This window comes from Sorex fumeus, unplaced genomic scaffold, assembly GCF_029834395.1.
Source record: "Sorex fumeus unplaced genomic scaffold, SorFum_2.1 ptg000098l, whole genome shotgun sequence".
NCBI classification, from domain to species: domain Eukaryota; kingdom Metazoa; phylum Chordata; class Mammalia; order Eulipotyphla; family Soricidae; genus Sorex; species Sorex fumeus.
The window spans coordinates 58,141,910-58,163,358 of record NW_026606155.1 but is presented as its reverse complement, the minus strand read 5'-3'; the positions used below and the strand labels follow the sequence as shown (position 1 = coordinate 58,163,358).

Sequence of the window (21,449 nt, the reverse complement as noted above, 5' to 3'; positions counted from 1 at the left end):
TGTCTGGCATATCGAATACTCTCGGTAGCTTGCCGGGCTCTCCGGGAGGGGCGGAGGAATCGAACTCGGGTCGGCCATGTTGGCCGCTTGTAAGGCGAACGCCCTACCCGCTGTGCTATCACTCCAGCAGAAAAATAATTTAATTTCTCAATTTGATATTCTTGAAGGAACACACACTTTGATTTTCATTTAGAAACATAATGAATGCTTATGCAGAAGGAGCTCAACGCCTACTGCTTACCTTTCACCCTGCCCCATGGAGACTCATACTGCTTGAGGTTCATTGATAATGGAGTAACTGGAGGTCCAAAGTCATTGTCAGAACATTTTCTACAGTACAATAAAAACAACTAAATATTGCAGTTTAACTGAGAAGTCAAAAGGAAAAAAAATAAGGCAGGAGAGTTTGCTTAATATTTGCTTCCTTTTGGAGCACCAAGTTCTCTTTTGCTGATTGACTGCTCATCACTGAAAAAAAAATCCTGCAGTAGCATTGCAGAAACTGCTATGCCTGAACTAGACTGATGCTGAAGGCAGAAATATTGGTTCTCAATCAAGACAATTGGAAGGCAGTTCGCTGTCTGAACTTTTCCTTCCAAAAAACAAAACACTTTAGAATGCTGACACAAATGAAGCAAAGGGGAAATGAAGCTTTAAAAAAAAACCCAATATTCAAAAAAAACCAATGATTAGAACAGATTCGTAGGTGTAGAAGAGTATGACACAGTTTATTGAGGAATATTGGGATAATACTGGCAATAAGAATGTGGTTTGTGAATTTAAGAGGCATCACTCACTCATCTGACTCAACACCTACTATGTGTTAGTTACTGTTCAAAATGAAGGAAAAAGAGTTCTGTAGAGTGAGGAAAAATAAAAATGTGCTGTTAACATAAAAGATTTGGGATCCAGAGGAAAACAAACAAATGAAAGATGGGTTAGAACAACAGTACATGAGGGGACAGGCTTTATAGATAAGGTGCCCTAACAAATGTAGAAAGAATGAGTCAGACAAGGAATCAGAAGAGTGGTCTAGGTAGAAAGCACAGCAAACTTGAAGGACATGAAATAAGAAAGACTAGAAAATGATCAATATCTCATATTACTGAGGAGTTCTGTGTTGTTTTGGTCACTGTGTTTTCAATTAATAGCTGACAAATCAGTTATATCATACTTATAGATTATCCAAATTTGACTTTTAAAATCAATGTATTATTTTAGACTTTTTTTTAACAGACCACATTCTTCTTCTTATTATTATTATTAGGGGACCAGCACTGAATATGTTTTATTTGGTTTTTCTCTTGGTTGTCCAACTAAATGCTGTTGTGAGGTCTGAGAGATGCACATTTTTTAAATCTATTTAGATTTTCTTTGTGCTCCCCCCACCCCACTCACAAAGCTTGCTGAACTTAAGTTACGTGCAGATCCCTTTAGTTGCATCCTTTCTATTTTATTTTTCTTAGAGAAGCTTTCTCCAAGCAACACCCAGACTTAGAGTTAAACTGACCTCTGGGTGACAATACACCACGGTCCATGAACAGAAGGGACTATGCTCTGGCCTGTGGCCAAGACTGCACAAGAGTCTACTATTGTAGGATTCTAACTAGGCAGGCTTACTTCATGCCAGATTATTTACTCCTCACAAAAGAAAGACCACCTCATTGTTTGGACAAAGTACTGTTGAGGACTTTTAAGCTCTGGACAGTGTTATAGGAATGGCAGGGTTGGAATCTTTGGCAATCGAATCTATCCCCATCTAAGTCTACCTCTCACTAAGCCTTTGTCTACATATCGAATTAAATTAGCTTTCTTCTCTTGATGATTTTGGATTTTTCAATACGTAATAACAAACAATTGCCAAACAATCAATTGGATCACTGCACAGTCAATCCAATTTGATCACCAAGATCACATCTGGCTATTCTGTACATTCTAATGACCAAACAGGATCAGCTAAAAAGAATTTTGGGCTCCTCAGCAATCAGTTAATCTCATAAACTTCTAAACAAAAACTTGATGGGAAACAGTCAAGCTGGGATATGTATATATAGGTATGATTTATGTGATGAGTAAAATATAAATTAAAAAACACATTAGAAATCTGTTGTCTCATTGTATCACTGAAATAGACCAACCTGAAATACATTAAAATTTAACTGTACTGGGCTCAGAGAGCAGAATAATTCACTAGTTTCAGCTTATATCTCAAAAAAGTTTTATGTCAACCAAAAATTTGCAAATTTAATTTTGTTTAAGATTCATCAATAGAATTTACTAAATCATAAATCCAGTTATAATCCAGAAAGCCTTTTCTTAAACATGACTTTGGTATAGATATGGTCTTTATGTAACAGACTTTTCATAATGGGTATTCTGCAAAATTCTATGCTTCCAAAATAATTTGTAATAATTTTTTTTTAAACCTAAAATTCTAGTGACACTCATTTAGGGGAAAAACACAAAAAGCAGTGTTACTCTATTTAGAAGAAATGAGGAGTGCTTATTTTTTCCCTAATCCAATAAGTTGGAACCATAGGGAGAAAACAGAAATATGAGTTCTCTATCATACACATTTTGTTTTGTGAGGCAGTTGCCTGTTGTAAGATTGAAATATATTCATAGTTTTAAAGATGGCTCTGTAGAGAGATTATGGGGAGTTGTGTCTTCCATGGAAGCAGGGGGAGGGTGGGAAAAGGGGGGTATACCAGGGATATTGGTGGTGCGGAATGTGCACTGGTGGAGGGATGGGTGTTTGATCATTGTGTGATTGTAACCCAAACCTGAAAACTTGTAACTATCTCACAGTGATTCAATAAAGTTTTTTAAAAAGTAAAAAAAAATAAATAAAAATGGCTCTGTAAAATTGATATGATTTACATCCCTCTTTCTCATCTCCATAGTTATCTTATTCACACTGAATTTTCCCTGCCATCCCATTCCAGGTTAGTTCATGTCTATGGAGTTTTAAAAAATCTCGTAGACTCCTTTCCCTCTTCTTTCTCAAATCTTGCAATAGTCTACCCTAAACAATTTTGTGAAGAAGACTTTTTAAATGTATTTTATATAATAAATATCAATGCATTCTTTGAGGGGAAAGTAATCAATATATGTACATATATAATTTTCAGGCTGTTATACTTGTCACTGTCACTGTCACTGTCCTCCTGTTGTTCATTGATTTGCTTGAGCGACCCAGTAATGTCTCCATTGTGAGACTTGTTATTACTGTGTTTGACATATCTAATATGTCACGGGTAGCTTGCCAGGCTTTGCTGTGCAGGGTAGATACTCTTAGTAGTTTGCTGGGCTCTCCAAGAGGAGTGGAGGAATTGAACCTCGGTCGGTCGGGTAGGCATGCAAAGCCCTATTGCTGTGCTATCATTGCAGCTGTTATACTTATGTTTTATAAATCTCACAAAAAGAAATCTTAACGAATCAGCTCCATTAAAAGCACTTAAATATCAAATCATGAATGAATAGAAAATAGGGAGAAGTTAGTTGCTAGGAAAGTGAACCGTAATAAGTGAATTGAGCTGTTGTTTTGCATTTTATTTTTATGATCAGGGGCCTTTCTCAAAGAGATGCTCCCAAAGAGATCTGTTTCTCTATTACCATTCTTCAGTGCACTGAAGTAGACTTTTAAAAAATCACCTCCACTATGTACAAACCTACTTTCCTATGTGGTTTCATATAAAGGGACTTCAACAAATTTTTGAACCTATACTTAAAGTGCTTATTGCAAATGTTTCATAATTATACTTAAACTGAGTTAAATTTAAAAACTACTATCAACAGTCTGTGAATTAATATGGCCAAATGTTATTATCCCACACAACTAAGCTAGTTTGGAGTTAAAAATTACAAAAATGTACTTGAAACCACTGATTTTTTAAATTTGCTCTCTTACAAATGAAAAGGCATGAAACCATATTGATTTCATGTTTCAGCAAAACTTTTTTCTCATATTAAAAATTTATTTACTAATCTGAGCATGTTAAGAATTTTTTAAGGTTGATATAATGTAAAACTCCTAAAAATAGACGTTTATGATGGAAATGATAGCATTTTAACTATAAAAGGCAGGACTGGTGTCCTTTTTCAGACTCCTAAATCAAACACAGAAAAAATGATATGAAGCCAGGATATTCAGTGAATTTACTTTAATTGTGATATATAATTAATAGCCCTTTTTTTTTAAAAAAAAAGAAATTACAAAGATGCAAGCAACTCGTTACATAATATCTTCTCATGCGACATATCAAAAACAATGAATTTAATCATCCTGTGGTCTGGGCTGAATTCAACACGAAAATCTTTTTATTGAACTTCACAGCAACAAAGAACATCAGACTTACAAATGACCATCTTTGAAGTTGGAGAGAGCCCTGACCATACTATGATTGTCTGATACCGAAAAAGGACAAAGTACAGAGTACAGTTTTCCAACGGGACTTGGGCTGATCTGCGAAACTCGAGAAAAGCCCTGTGAAGGAATTACAGATACAGAATAAACTGGAGAGGTCATTTGATCTTGCTTCTGAGACTGAACTTAAAAACCTCTGGTTCAGATTAAACAGCACTTCTTTGCTTTCCTTTTCCTTCTCCTTCTACCCTTTAACACAAAATTACTTCTATAGATTAAAAGAAACAACCAAAATAGATGTAATAGAATTATGCAGTATTTATTATAACCGCATAGATCCAGAGGTTTCTCAAATTTGAATAATCCAAGTTTTTCTTAATATACTGACACTAAGTTGTATCAAATCGAACTCCAAGAGAGCATCAGTGGTTTTTTTCTCTAATGCATGCTTTGTAAAGCAGCAATCCTAGCTTATTATATACCATAAAATGAAGGGAAGAAAGGATCTCACATTTTTCTAAGTCAAACTATCCTATAAACTTAAATATATGCTTTGTGTAGTTAATTTTATTGGTTTTCATAATTTTCAAATATATTTGGCACAAAATTAGAAAGGAGTTTTGATTATATATTTGATTTTAGCAAATAGACAGTACTAACTAGCTTTAATTTAGAACAAGTAGATTTATATGCTTTTGATATTCATCTTGAAACATATTTCTTGTTATTTAAATACTCTTATCGCAGTCATGAGAACTTTGATGGTATTTTCTAACCTGATTTTCTAATCAGTTCTGCCTGGTCTATATTTAGTTGCTGCATGGATTTTTAATTGCGCTAAACCATATAGCTTAGGATATACAAAATTATGAATGTATTTTTGTTCAGAAAATATTTTACATACTATTTTTAATAGTAGTGAAATATTAACTGATAATTATTAAAATTTCATGTTCTTATAAAAAGTTATTTTATAAGTGAGGGAAACTGAAAATAGGTAAATAAATGTTTTATAATTTTAGGGATTGCTATACAATTGAATACTACATATAACAAGGAAAAATATGCCAATACTCTTTTTATTTTAAAATGCAGAATGTTTCTCAAATAAATTGAAAATATGTGATTAGATAAAGAAAAAACAAAAGATACATTGAGTTACATACAAACACTGAAGGAGGAATGACTGTATCAGGTTGAAACACTGAATCTTGAATAAAACAACTGCTGGTTAACAATGAAAATTTTGCTGCTATTTTAGAAATATACCATGCCACTTCTATTTTATTTCTATGTCAGTTGTTTAATTTTACATTTTATTTAATATTCTATTTTCTATATAATTGTTAAATTTCAGCTTAATTTTCACTATTCATTCTTTCACAATAAATACTAGGTTTATATGCAAGACTTCAGATTAAAACAAAACGGTCTTGCTGCTAGTAATGTAGAGTTTATCCTACTTTCAAGAGTGTTTTGAAAGTGGATTTCTTAGCAATTAGTAAGACAATCTAATGAGACTATTTCTGGTCAAATTTAATCAAAATTACCAAATACAACAGACAAAAATAAGACACCACACATACAGTCTGCATTACTAGGAGTTTGCAGAACTGGGCTCTAGGAAGGAGCAAAAACAGGGAGCAGAGCTGTGCTGGCACCTAGTGGAGAAGGCAGCAGAGGAATCCACCAGCCTCTGTGACCTGTGCCTTGGGTCTCACAAGCATGCTGGGAAGAGAACACATTTTAGCTATTTTAATCTAAGCTTTCTGTCATACAGACGATATGAAAAGAAGATTTGTGAAAATGATCTTGGGGGGGGATTCATACTAAGTATGCAATAAAATGTTATGATTTTAATTTTTTGCAGGAACAAAAGGAAATTTTGAAGGGGTGGGAGTAGTATAGAGAAATCCAGGTGTGGTAGTATATATATATATATATATATATATATATATATATATATGTAAAGGCAGTGATTGTGCAATTTCCTTCTTGATATTTTCTGCCAGACCTAGTCACACTAGTCTATTCTCTGTCAAGCAAAGAATTTTTGTGAATTCCAGTGACAGACTAATAAATTTTGTTTATATCTGGGACATAAGTCACCAATACTTCTCACACAGCCCCTTAAATTTTCAGTTCCAACATTTTGTGTAATGGTTTAGTAATTTTTGCCTCATATAAGTTTTTAGTAGAAATATAAATTTAGAAGAAGAGAGATAGTACAGAAATTAAGGTACTTATCTTACGTATAGAAACCTTATTTATATCCCTGGTCATTCATGAGCACAGTGCCAGGGAGTAGGGCCCAGCATGAAAAATATGTAGCTTAACATCTTATTCAAAAAAAAGAATCAAAGAAATGTGAACTTAAGGCTGAGTCTGCCTCTGCTACTTTGGGGCCTGGAGGAAAGGTACAGTTTTGGTGGAGAGTTTCTGTGTTACAAGGCAGAGTTGTCAGTTTGATGTGAATAGACAACTAAAGCAGAAGCTTCTTGCCCAGGTGACTCAAATCTCAGCTAAGTTTTCCAAGGGAATCTGATGTTCTGGTCCAATTGGGAGTGTCAATAATTTCTTAAAGAGAAGGTATTATTATATTTTCTGCTTGGGAACTGGTTCTTAGGTTTATTGTCCACTTAAGTGTTTCAAGGATTATTTCTATCCAATTATTTCTTAATATTTCTGGAATGTTTATATTCAGTTTGTGACAGAGACACAAATGATCAATTTATCCTGAGGTGTGAGCAAGAAATAATCTTAGGGTAAGTCTAGAGTCAAGTTTTTCTAAGTACCTACTGACTTTGGTGATTAAAATATAACTGACCTGTTATTTAATCTAGGTATGCTTTACTGTCCCAAGAAGTTACATTGTTTTTAACAGTTGATTTAATTTTTAATACATTCACAATGATAAAAATCCCTACACCCAATCTTTCCTTTTAATAGCCCTTCCCCATCTTTAATCAATGAGAGCAAACTGTTTTCTTCTTTGTGCATTAACCTAATATCTCACACTAATTATGTGCCAAAGACTTATCCTAGATACAGTTTACTGATAGTCCACTTTAAAAACTAATATTTTAGCTAACATATTGAGTTTGCTTCATATCATGTTCTGGACAGCCTGATGTTTATTTCAGAACACTTAAATAAACTCTTCGCAGTATTACAGTATTGAAGGGCTGTCTGTGCCCCCTGTAGGTACTTCAAAACGAGAGCAAGATAAACTAGCCCTTATGACTGCGGTTCTCAGGAAACTGCAGGGGGCTTTCTCCAGTGATAGACTCCTTTAGTTCCATGCAACTCACATAGGACCTAGCCTGAAACTGCTGCCAAGTCAGGTCACAATGGTTTCACAAGACTTAGAATTTAGAATAGGACTCACATCCTAGCCCACCTGACTGTGACTTCCATTTGGTAAGCATTCTTTGTTTTAATCGCTAGCTCAGAAACTTCCTTGTAAGAAGTTTGACTGAGAAAACGTACAATGACAGCTTTATGATGATATGTATGAAATTGCTGGTATTATATTTTTAAGAGAAGAAATAAGGGGGAAAGCAAATTTGATGAAACCTAGTTCACTGGCAATTAAAGGTTTCATCCAAAGGACAAGCAATTCCATACCTATTGGTATAAATATACCGTCTGCTTTAATGCATTCCATTCACAGTCACAGCCAAATAGTGATTTACATCTCTACTGCTCTCAGGTGACCCTGTTGAAGAGTGATCAGAAGAGACTTCTTCAACACCCCCAACACTCTCCGCCCCAGTAGACCTGTTATTGGCACACATACTAAAGAGAGTTCACGTGTGAGACTGGCTCAGGGTGCTGGGGACAAGGACAAGTCTCAACCAAGTCATATCCAGTCATTTGAAGAACGGGAAAGACATGTGGACAAAGCTGATCGCCACCACAAACTTAAACAGATTGTGATGGGAGTTAAAAGAAGGAAACACTCTTAGTTCAGAGTAGGGCTCTTGGGATGAAGCTGTCAAGGAAGACTTCTGGAAGGAGGATGATCAGGGCCCTGAGAGATGGTTATGACTTAGGAACCTCTGATAGGAGAAGAGCAAAGTTTATGTGAGGAGACACTACTGATGGTGCCTCCTTATCTTGCATCCTCAGCCAAACAGTCTGAGAAAAACACATCTGTTCCAAAGGTAGAAAGCTGAGCTCTAAGCAGTCCTCTTAGGCATAATTATGATTGTGACTACAGATTGTCTGATTTCATATACACAGAAACCACTGAATTGCATTTTGAAGTCCATAGCATTTAATCGTATCTCATTAGGAATGATAAATTCTCTCTTTCTCTCTCTCTCTCTCTCTCTTATTGAATCACAGTCTCAGTCCATTGCATACTACTTTTTTTCCATGTACAATGAGCACTCCAGAAGCCAAACCAACAAAAGAGAATTCAGACTGAACATTTTAAAACTTAGATATGCTATCTGTCACTGATACATCCCATTTGCTCAATTTTTATTGGGTAAATCAATTCTAATCTTTAAACTGAAATTCATCATGCTTTACTTCGTTCTTTTCATAATATCCCTGGTATGTACTACGAACATGCCAAATCACGTTTGTTTCTCCAGGTTTCTTTCTCTATGAATGCCTTACCAGTCAACATTCACAAGACAACTAAATCCTAAGACCAAACCAAAATCAAATAAACTCAACAAAAAACAAAAAACATCTTTCTTAATATGTAGATTACTATTTTTAATTTAGGGGACTACCTCTAAGCATATGCAGTGGTGGTTACTCATTCTCCTGCTAAAATATGCCCATACTAGTTTCATAACTATGGTATGAGGAAAGTTTAATTATAAAAGTAAGTGAGACATCAAAGTTAAGAATATTGCTATAAAGGAAGATAAAAATACAAATTGACACCATGTAACCAATTGACAAATCTCATGTTTAGCCTACTAAAAACAAATTTCAAATATGATCCAACAAATCCACTTTTGTAAATAACCCCAAAAGAATTAAAAATAGGGACTAGGGACAAGAGTGATAGTACAGAAGGTAGAGTGCTTGCGTTTCATGTGGCAGACCTGGATTCAATCCGTGGCATCCCATAAGGTCCCCTACAACCACCAAGAGTAATGTACCCACTTTTCCATAGAAACATTATTCACAATAGCCCATGGTGAAAGCAACCCAAGCATTTACTGAGAGATGAATGGATAAAATCATGTTACAAGCATCTATTGGAAAGTTATTCAACCTTTAAAAGGGACAATTCTGTAATATACTTCTACATGTACGAATCTTAAGGATATGATGCTAAGTGAAAAAAATTCCAATCAGAAAATACTGCTTGATTCCACATATAGGAAGCACATAGAGTGAAATTCTTCAAGTCAAAAAGGTGAACGATGCTTGTAAGAGGTGGCAGAAGTGAAAACAGAGAGTTATTATTTAATGCATACCAATTTTTAGTTTTGAAATACAAAAGGAGCCCTAGAGATGGAGAATGGTGATGTTTAGACCTAAATGTGTGTAATGCCACTGAACTGTATATTTAGGACTGTAGCACTGTCCTCCCATTGTTCATCAATTTGCTTGAGCGGGTACCAGTAACATCTCCATTGTAAAACTTGTTGTCACTGTGTTTGGCATATCAAATATGCCACAGGGAGGTTGCCAGGCTCTGCTGTGTGGGTGGGATACTCTCGGAAGCTTGCCAGGCTCTGGGAGAGGGACGGAGAAATGGAACCCGGGTCGGTCATGTGCAGGGCAAACTCCCTACCCACTGTACTATTGCTCCATCCCCAAACTGTATATTTACATATAATTAATATGGAAATTTTTGTTATGAGTATTCTATCACAACAAAAATATACCCAACATTTTTCAATAGAGAAACAAAAGCTGCGGAACCATGGAGATAGTTGCAAAGGACTACAGTGCATGCTTTGCATGTAGAAGCCTGGGTTCAATCCCTAGCACTGCACTGACACCTGAGTACTGCTTGGAGTAATTTTCAAGCATGAAGCTGGGAATTGCCCTTATACAGTTCTGGTGTGTCACCTCTCAATACCACAGGGAAAGAAATAGAGATAAAAATGAAAGTTGGAAACAAAAAAAGCCAATATTTTCCCATTCAAATTTTAAAATGCAAGAATGAACATATGAATGAACACAAGGAATTTAATAATGAAATTTAATAACTAGAAATTAAGCAATTTCTAATCCTGTGATATACCAATCATATGAATGATATTCATGCTCTTGTTTGTAATAATATAATTTATTCAGACTTCAAGGATACTCTGAAAATAAAAATAACATTAAATTCTCAATAAGAAGTAAGTGTAATGAAGTTATGGGTTATAAATAATATGTAACACATTTGCAAATCCAAAATTTATTTGTTTTCATATTACCTCATAGAGTAAAACTTTTATTATTAAAATATGATGCCAGAGGTTTTAAATAGTGTTCAGGATCCATAAACTATCGATCCATTCAAAGATTAAGACATCATCAGTCTTGGGGCTGGAGTGATAGCACAGTGAGTAGGGCATCTGCCTTGCACGTGGCCTGACCCAGGTTCGATTCCCAGCATCCCATATGGTCCCCCGAGCACTGCCAGGAGTAATTCCTGAGTGCATGAACCAGGAGTAACCCCTGTGCATCATTGGGTGTGACCCAAAAAGCAAACAAACAAATAAATAAATAATAATAATAATAAAAAGACATCATCAGTCTAAATAATTCCTGTATCTACCAACCCCTGCCCATTATCTATTTAGAAGGAAGAGGGTGTGGTTAGTTTACATGTCACTATATTTACATGTAAATAAATAATCTCATGTTTTATCAATTACGAATACCACTAGATAAATAACCCTAGAGGGTGAATAATTATAATAATTACAACAAAAGAGTAACATTTGTGTTCTTTACATTTTTCAGGTACATTAACAAGTACCTCTTAAATTTCTATTTGACACATGCATCTGTGTGTCTAATTCAATCAACATTAAGAAAAGGTTTGCTAAGTATGAAGTAGTGAAATTTTTCTTCCATAAATCATTACTTCAAGTGCGTTGTCACCGCTCCCAAATGTTCTATTAATTAAAATCCAAGTTACAGTTGGTTTTGCTCAAGAACTGCCCAGTCTAGCAGTCCAGTGAGAGATGGCCAACCCTGTAATCTTAATAATCCCTCCAAGCTGTCAGTATTTCATGGCCTGAGCATGAAATCTAACTTGACGGATAATGGAAATGAGCTAATAATATAAACCCAATCTGTGCCCAAGCCATCTCTTAATATTTTATGTCTTTATTTCTTTTCATAGTCCAAACATTTTTTTGATCTGTCTTTTTAGTAACTTCTGGAAACTATTTTTTCTTTTGTTAAAACATTTGGAAAAAAAATTTAAGCCTTCCTTGATCCACCCACTTCATGCGCTCAGCAAAAGTTTTTTTTTTTTTAAGTTATTTACTGTTTCAACATTGCCTTTTGAAACAGCCCATAAGTGATAATGGAATGCATAAAGCAGTGAGAAAGAGAATCCAATTACATCTACCTGCATAGCTCAGCTGCAAACCAAGTCACAATAAACAGGCATGCTTAAGTCACAGCATTTCACTGGAAATGGGGCAGAACTTGTGTATTTTAACAACTTTTTACAACTAGTAACCACTACAGAATTTATTTTACTTTCTCAGAGAAAACCAGAGAAGGTTAATAATTTAAACTAAAGGTTCTTTCAGCCTTAAAGACAAAAAGCATTTCTGCTTAGCACCTGAGTAATAATGTGGGATGTGTACAGGTGAATTAAGAAGACTGGACTTTTTGGCTGGTTTAGAACATATGATTCCTTTCTAACCCTGCAGTCATTTATTATTCAGCAAAGAAAGATTGAGTTTTTTTTTCCATAAACACAGTGGTGGTCTGTGGCTTATGATTTACCATGTCTCTTCTGAAATGCAGGACACAGATTATTACAAAATGATACATACTCACATAAACACACACATATACAAACACACACAGATTTTAGGGTTGATTTTCTTTTGTTCCACTAAAACCAGAGAGTTTGGATCACCAGAACATATTTTGCCTCTCACATGTGACACTCAAAACACATCTTAGAGGGTACTTTATTAAAATGGTATCTCTATATATGAGCACATATAGAAAAATCATCTCAGGTTTTATTGGGTTAGTAACCTGATGTTCATTTTCCCACTAGGAAGGCATTCTGTTTTAAAGGCTTACAAGTACTGCACCCAAAACACACTTTAGGCACTACTCTAAATAATACAAGTGTGAAAATTGTGAACATTTCTTAGAAAATATTGGCTTAGTAACCAGATATTTATTTTTCTGCTAGGAAGGAATTATATCTCCAAAATATGAATATTTCACAAAGCATAGAAAATATATAGTATTAATAAGAAGCTTTCTCTCTGGTGAGAATTAGGGCCCACCATTTAGAAATTCTATTAATAAAGTGTTAAAATTATGACATCAAAATTATAACATGCACTCATTGAACCCAGTTAGAATGATATCATCTTCTAGGTGTGTAGAATAGGATAAAAAGACAAAGGCCCATATTTTTTAAATTTGATATGCTAGACACAGTAACAACAAAGTCTCCAATGGAGACGTTACTGGGCCCGCTCGAGCAAATCGATGATCAACGGGAGGGCCTTTACTTTACTTTACTTTTATGCTAATGTTGACATATTACAAAAAAACAATATTCTTTAAGATTAGAAAGTACGTAGATTTACAAAATATGTTTAGATATACATAGTAGAATGCTTAATTAGGATTCCAATGGATTCAGGCAAGCTTGTCCTTTTCCATGGAAATAATTTATAAATCTGTCACAGATTGTTTGGCATGACCAACAAGTTTTCACTCTGAGAATTGTTCTGTTGAACAAAGGTATAAATAAACTACTGTGGAATCATCTTATTAAAAGTGCTTGAACATAATGGAACTAACTAGACATCTACTAGAATGTAATAAAATAACTGATACTTTTGAAACCACAATAAAGTTACTCTGGGGTATTAAAGAGTAATGAAAGTTTGGCTTCCTCTTGTTCTACATTCAAAAATTTTTGCAGACAAATATGAAAGCCACAGTCATCACTGGAAGTTAAGCACTTGAAACACTGCTAGTCTCAACTGAGATGTAATGAGCAGATGCAAAAGGTACAAATCTCAGAGTATTCAAAACAAAATGCAAAATACCATAAATACTTTAATGTGACACATAGTGTTATGTTAATATAAATTAATTACATAAAATAAAATATTAGAATCAATTCAAATGTTTAAAACTAAATGTGGCTTGTGTAATTTATATATCTGTTTGCCAATGACTTTTAGTCACAGAACGTAAAATATGGTTGAGAATTTATAAATTGCCCTACATAACTCCACACATTTTACAAACAAGGAAACTGAAGCTTAGATAGTGATGAGTTTGGTTAAGTCCAGAATTAGAATTAACAGAGATTCAATAGAGTTCAGCAGTCTAGCTTTCTTTCCATTGGGAGCATCATAAAATGATGAAATGACTTATTTTAATCACCATGCCAAAATTTTTTTATTTTACTTTCAGGTTATTTAAACTACTTTATCTTCTTTTTTTTTTTTGAGAAGTGGTATTTTTTTATTCAATGTTATACATACATCACATTAAAGTACTTTTCAGTAAGTGAAAGGCAACATTTTTAGATACAGGGAATTTTTAATTAAATCAGCATCATTAAAAAAAGATATAAGATCACTGCCAACTAATCTTATCAGGCTAAGAAACACAACCTAAGGAGACAGTGATATCCTCAATCTTTAGATATATTAATATAGCTGGTTCTATAAATCTGAATAGAAAACTATTCTCCCACAGGTATGAGATGGCCATCTCCATTCCCTTGGAAAGGTGAATGTGAAGAATTAAGTTCAAACATATCTTTGGAAAGGGACAGTGATCGCACTTGCTGACCTGGAATTATCATTAATTCAAAAAGTGGATCATACTCATTTAAAACACAATCCAATCCTATTTAAATCAGGGCTGCCCAACAAAAATACGCTACTGGTCACTCATGATCTGGTGAATTCTGGTGAACAAGATGGATTTAAATATGGTACACATAAAAAAGTCATGAGATATTTGTTTTGTAATAAATAAGGCGGTGCCAACTATTACTCATTAGTAACTTTTTTTTCAAAATTTTATTTTTATTTATTTATTTTTTATCATTTTTTTTATTAGTGAAACACCATGAAGTACACTTATAGACTTATAAATTTTTGTGTTTGGGTTTCAGTTATACAATGATCAAGTACCCATCCCTCCACCAGTGCCCATCCTCCCCCACCACGGGTCCTAGCATCCCTCCCACCTCCCATCCCCCCCCCCGTCCCACCCTGCCGCTGTGGCAGGGCATTCCTCCCTGTTCTCTCTCTCTTCTTTTGGGTACTGTGTTTTGCCAGAGAGGCACTGAGTGGCAATCATGTTTGGTCTATAGACCACTTTTAGCATGTCTCTCCCACCCTGGGAGGGTCTTCACAACACCCTTTATTTGGTGCTCTCTTCTCTATCTGAGCTTCCTTCTCACCTAGCACATGTGGCTGGCCTTCAAGTCATGGAGCAAAATTCCTGGTACTAATCTGAGCCCTTCCTGGGTGTTAGTCTCCCGTTTTGTTGCTTTATGTTCCCCAGATGAATGCAATCTTTCTGTGTCTATCCCGCTCTTTCTGACTCATTTCGCTTAACATGATACTTTCCATGTAGTACCACTTGTATGTAAATTTCATAACTTCATCTTTTCTAACAGCTACATAGTACTCCATTATGTATATGTACCAAAGCTTCTTTAACCAGTCATCTGTTCTCGGGCACTCAGGTTTTTTCCAGATTCTGGCTATTGTAAAGAGTGCTGCAATGAACAAACAAGTGCAGATGTCACTTCGACTATACCTTTTTGCCTCTCTGGGATATATTCCCAGGAGTGCTATAGTTGGGTCAAATGGGAGATAGAATTCTAATTTTTTGAGAATCGTCCATACTGTTTTCCAGAAGGGTTGGACCAGCCTGCATTCCCACCAGCAGTGAAGGAGGGTCCCTTTCTCGCCACATCCGCGCCAGCACCTGTTGCTTTTGTTCTTGTGGATGTGGGCCAGTCTCTGTGGTGTGAAATGATATCTCATTGTTGTTTTGATCTGCATCTCTCTGATGATTAGTGATGTAGAGCATTTTCTCATGTGCCTTTTTGCCATTCGGATTTCTTCTTTGCGAAAGTTTCTGTTCATTTCCTCGCCCCATTTTTTGATGGGGTTGGGTGATTTCTTCTTGTGTAGTTTAACCAGTACCTTGTATATCCTTGAAATCAACCCCTTATCGGATGTGTATTTGGTGAATATTCTTTCCCATTCTGTAGGCTGTCTTTGTATTTTGGTCACTGTTTCTTTTGAGGTGCAGAAGCTTCTTAGTTTAAGATAGTCCCATTTGTCTATCTCTGTTTTCACTTGCTCGGCCAGTGGCGTGACGTCTTTGAAGACATGATACTATACTTAGAGAACCCTAAAACCTCTACCAAGAAACTCCTAGAAACAATAGGCTTGTATAGTAAAGTGGCAGGCTATAAAATCAATACCCAAAAATCCATGGCTTTCCTATATGCAAATAATGAAAGAGAAGAAAGTGACATGAAGAAAACAATTCCATTCACAATTGTGCCCCAGAAAATCAAGTACCTAGGAATCGCCTTAACTAAGGAAGTAAAGGATCTGTACAAAGAAAACTACAAAACGCTACTTCGGGAAATAAAAGAGGACACGAGGAAATGGAAAAATATCCCCTGTTCATGGATGGGGAGAATCAACATTGTCAAAATGGCAATACTTCCCAAGGCACTGTACAAATTCAATGCAATCCCTATAAGGATACCCACGACATTCTTCAAAGAAATGGGGGAAACACTCCTGAAATTTATATGGAACAATAAGCCCCCATGAATAGCTAAAGCAATTCTTGGGAAAAAGAAAATGGGAGGAATCAACCTACCTAACTTCAAGCTCTACTACAAAGCAGTAATAATCAAAACAGCATGGTACTGGAACAAAGGCAGAGTTGCAGACCAATGGAATAGAGTTGAATATACTGGCATCTCCTCCCAAACATATAATCATCTAATCTTCGATAAGGGGGCAAGAAAAGTGAAATGGAGCAGGGAAAGCCTCTTTAATAAATTGTGCTGGCAAAACTGGACGGCTACATGCAAAAAAGTGGGCTCAGATCTCTGCCTAACGCCATGCACAAAAGTAAGATTGAAATGGATTTATGACCTCAACATCAGACCGGAATCCATAATGTTTATTGAAGACAAAGTTGGCAAAACTCTCCACGATATTGAAGTTAGTGGTATCTTCATTAGTAACTTTTTTGAGGTAAGCTATCAACTCTGCCCACTCAGTCTTCTTAATGCCAGCGAAGATCATTTTTGTTTCAGGGATGTACTTCTTGGGATTCTCCAAATAATCCATCAGCGTGTCTTCATTCCAGGTGATGCCTTTGTTCTTGTTGGCATCAGTGTAAGAGAATCCAGTGACCTGACTCGTCTTTCGCCCAAACAGACCATGGAGATTGGGACCCGTCTTGTACTTGCCTCCCTTCTCCACGGTATGGCACTGAGCGCACTTCTGGACAAAAATCTTCTTGCCCCTCTCAATATCACCCCTCTTTCAATCTCGCCTTCATCTCACGTGACACAGAGAGTCCGCTCCGCAACTCTGGCATCCTGCACTTTTCTAAATTACTTTCTCTTCTTTCAAGGTAAATATAAACACTTTTGCTATTGACTCAGTCATCTATGTCAGTGTTTTTATTTTCTGGATTCTGGTGATACTTAGCTCAGTCCTATTTTCATTATCTGTCTATATTTCAATGAAGATTTCTAATTCACATCACCACTAAAGTAAGTTTACTGGAAAGTGAATGCTTGTTAACTAAACCCATTGAAACAATTTTAAACTGCTTTTAAAGCATAACAAAGTCACCTTTCCAGGAGCTCCAGCTTTCTTTCTCTGAAATTTTTTGCCTCCTCCCTCTCGTGTTAGCCTCCCCCTCATACTCCAAAACCCATGGCAGAAAAAGAGCCATATAAACAATGAAAACGTCATGGTTCATACCTGCATCATCTTAGTCTTGTTTTATGAAGACTAAAAAAATTTACCTTTATAACATAATCTAGACACTTCTTTCTCCTTCTAATCTCAAAAACACTTCCTTTCAGCATAGGTTGAAGCATTTTCCAAGTGGGGAAATAAGAACAAAAATTTCTTTTTTAAAAAAGGACAAAAAAAACCCCAGAAAGCTGATTCTGTATCTAATATGGGGTAAAACTGTGTTAACTATAATTGAAGAGCTTTCTTTTCTTAAATACACCTCAGAAATTTTAATATGCTAAGTGTACTATGTCTCTAAGAAAAGGATGAAACTTATAGAATTCTATTTAAGCCATCTAAATTCTAGTCTTGTAGACCAAACATGATGGCCACTCGATATCTCTATTGCAAACAACAACACCCAAAAAGGAGAGAGAGAACAAAATGGAATGCCCTGCCACAGAGGTGGGGTGGCAGGAGATGGGGTGGGGATGGGGTGGGGCGATGAGAGGGATACTGGGGTCATTGGTGGTAGAGAATGGGCACTGGTGGAGGGATGGGTACTCGATCATTGTTATGACTGAAATGCAAGCACGAAAGTTTGTAAGTCTGTAACTGTACCTCTGTAACTGTACCTCAAGATGATTCACTAATAAAAATGGTTTAAAAAATAAATTCTAGAACCTCTGAAGAGACAATACAGAATAACATTTGAGGTAAATGCTGTGCCTGGAATTTGTGCAAGATGCCATGCCCATGGTATGCGGGGGGGGTTTTCCTAGTGGTATTCAGGGAAACACACTGTGCCACTAATTTAACCTGAGTTTCCTGCATGCAAAGCATGCGCTGTAGTCCTCTGAGCTATCTCACCAACCCAGTTCAAGACAACTATAAAACCACTGACCACCTTTCATCTATATTTAGCACAAAATAATGCCACATATATTTTATTCAGTCATTCATACAATAAACTTCCATTAGCTTGTTATGGAGTTAACTACCAACCCTAAAACTTAAATGTTAAAGCTCCTCCAATGTGACTGTATTTGGCAGTCATGGGTTCTCTCTCATCTACATCTCTCTGTTCTTTTCTCTCTTTCATATCTCTCTCTCTCTCTCTCTCTCTCTCTCTCTCTCTCTCTCTCTCTTTTCACCACCCTTTCCACATTTCCAAAGACCTTGTAACAACAGCGAGAAAGCAGCTGTCTATAAGGTAGGAAGAAAGGTCCTACCAGGACCTAACTCTGCTGGCACTTTGATCTTGAACTCCTAGCTTATAGAACTGCAGAAAATTTAAATTTCTGTTGTTTAAGTCAGTCAATCTGAGACATTATTTGACTGATGCCCTGACACACTAATTAATAGATCCTATCATATTTAGGGAATGCAAATAGTGAAAAGACACAGCTCTTGACCACTAAAAGTTTGTATCCTATTTTAAGGGCAACATAGGAAACATTTAGTAACGGTCTAGTGTTGGCTTGTTTAGTTACTTGACTTGGGATCAGTATTAACTTACTCCACGTATTAATCTTCAACTGACATTCTCATTGCAGGATATAATAAAATTATTAATATTTTTTTATTTTGGTAAATTCTTGCTTGAAGAGTGAGCCAATCAGGTATCTGTCGTCTTTTTCCCTCTTATTTCCTGGAAAAGCGTAGAATCCTGGGCATTAAGCCTAAGTCTCTTCATGATGCTTCACACAGAGAAGAGAAAGATGTACCAACTAGGCAATGAGAAATATATATTCCAAGTCTTCCAACCCCAACCACCTCCTGGAGCCCAGACACAGGTTCCATACAAAGGTTCATATTTCCTCCCTATGACTGCTGAAACCAGAGTTCACTTTTCACCCTTTCAATCTCCAGAGCAAAAAGGAAGCAACCTGACTAACCACACATCTACTGCACCCCTAGCAGCAGCCGTCCATGTCACAGAGAAAATAATTTTGGTGTAAACTTGCACACTATTCACCCCTCCTCTAAAATTGTGACAAAAGAGGCACAATCTGACTTTTATCCTGCCTTTATGTGAAACAAAAATCAAAACCAAAACTCAACTCTTGCCAAGCTAACTTTAAACAATATGTAATTGTGTTCAAAACTAAGGTCGAAGCAACATATTAGAAGCAAAATAGAGTGAGAATATCTAAAAGTAATATAACCTGGGAATCTGAAGGTGAGGGTCTGTTAGTGATTGTTTTTTTCCTTCACTTTTCCACAGCATTGTCTCAGGTCAGTGACTCCAACTGAAACTAGAAAACTGGGATTTCTTCTGATGAGCATACATGTCCACAAACTAGATCATCTATCCTTTGTATTTGAGGAAGGAAAAATATTTCTAATGACAGACTATTTTGCCAAAATATCAACCAAAAATGTAGCAGCATTAAAACCATTCCACTGCTATTAAGATGATCTCGTTGGGATCAGGCATTGATTTCTTGAAAATGCCGTGGGCCCTCTCTGAGCCTGTTTCCTGAAAATTTAAAAGGAAACATTTATTCTGGATTTTTAAAACATCTTATAGTTTCATAATTGAATGATGTACCCATAAAATCTTACCAGTAACAGTACTGCATAAATCATGGGCTTTAAAGTATTAAAATAAAATAATTTCTTGAAACACTATGAAGAAATGCTTAAAATGCCATGCTCTCTTATATTTTACATTTTGAAAATTGAGGCAACTCATAACATACTTAGAAAATGGGCTAAACTAAGGGGGAAACTGTCTGCCAGAGAGGCAGGGGACAGGGACGGGGAGGAGGGATACTGGGGATGTTGGTGGTGGAAAATCTACACTGGTTGAAGGGATGGATGTTTGATCATTGTGATCGAAAAACATGAAAGCTTTATAGATGTAGCTCACAGTGATTCAATTAAAAATACATAAATTAAAAAAGGAAAGAAAATAGATTACGTTTTGCTCAAATTTTAAGCATTGTAGGGCTGGAGCGATAGGACAGCTGGTAGGGTGTTTGCCTTGCTCATGGATGATCCTGTGCATTGCCGGGTGTGACCCAAAAAACAAAAACAAAAACAAAAACAAAAAAAATGTAGGCATTGCAAAACTGTCCGGTGGAATTATAGTTCTTAGTTAAAAACTTGAAAAAGTAAAACAATGCTAATTCTTTCAGTACTGTTTTCAGTCTAGAAATAGAGCTAAGGTCCGTCTCTTAGAAAGAATGAGTCTGATATTTGTACAAATAAACTATGTGTGTACTGGTATTAAAAACAATGACATACTTTTTTTGCCTGTCACTGTAAATCCTCACACTGTTTCAAATTTACTCTAACTTGGAATTGGGTAAGATATGGCATTTTGTACCAATGCAGACAGTCATATCCCTTTCAGAACACTATTGTTCTTAATCCTTCTTTGGATTATATTGGACATGTGCAGGATCCAGAGGAAGTGAGACTGTTAGCATGACCATGTCTGATGTCCCCCTCCTGCAGACACAGGAGCCCCAGATGGGAAGCTCACAAGAAGTGCAGAGAGAGGAGAAAACTGTTTTTTTTAGATGAGCTGCAGATATTAGGAAATCATCCATTTCCATTGCTTTATGTCATTGAAGGAGACAAATTTAAAGTTTTTAATTATTATAAAGGTAAAGGTAAAGGCCCTCCCGTTGATCGTCGATTTGCTCGAGCGGGCCCAGTAACGTCTCCATTGGAGACTTTGTTGTTACTGTGTCTGGCATATCGAATACTCTCGGTAGCTTGCCGGGCTCTCCGAGAGGGGCGGAGGAATAGAACTCGGGTCGGCCATGTTGGCCGCTTGTAGGGCGTTTATTATAGGAGCACAGATATACTTACTGCTAAGATAAATATTATGAGGCAAAATTTTTCTTTCTGACAAGCATCAGTGTCAGTATAGTGGTATAATGCAAGTGAGTGGCTCTGAGCATGCACAT

At 36.1% G+C, this 21,449-nt stretch overlaps 2 protein-coding genes across 3 annotated transcripts in view; both read right to left on the bottom strand.

Moving 5' to 3' along the window:
• Window positions 1–21,449, bottom strand: part of SLC25A21 (solute carrier family 25 member 21) — a 557,492-nt gene that overhangs the window by 291,186 nt on the left and 244,857 nt on the right. The gene's annotated exons all lie outside the window — the stretch shown is intronic.
• The window catches only part of LOC130041159 (cytochrome c-like), a gene marked incomplete at its 3' end in the record, with an annotated part of 65,218 nt that continues 60,542 nt past the window's right edge, over window positions 16,774–21,449 (bottom strand). Inside the window, exon 2 of the mRNA XM_056133204.1 lies at window positions 16,774–17,098. Coding sequence (XP_055989179.1) covers window positions 16,774–17,098 — 325 coding nt within the window. The remainder of the gene's footprint in view (window positions 17,099–21,449) is intronic.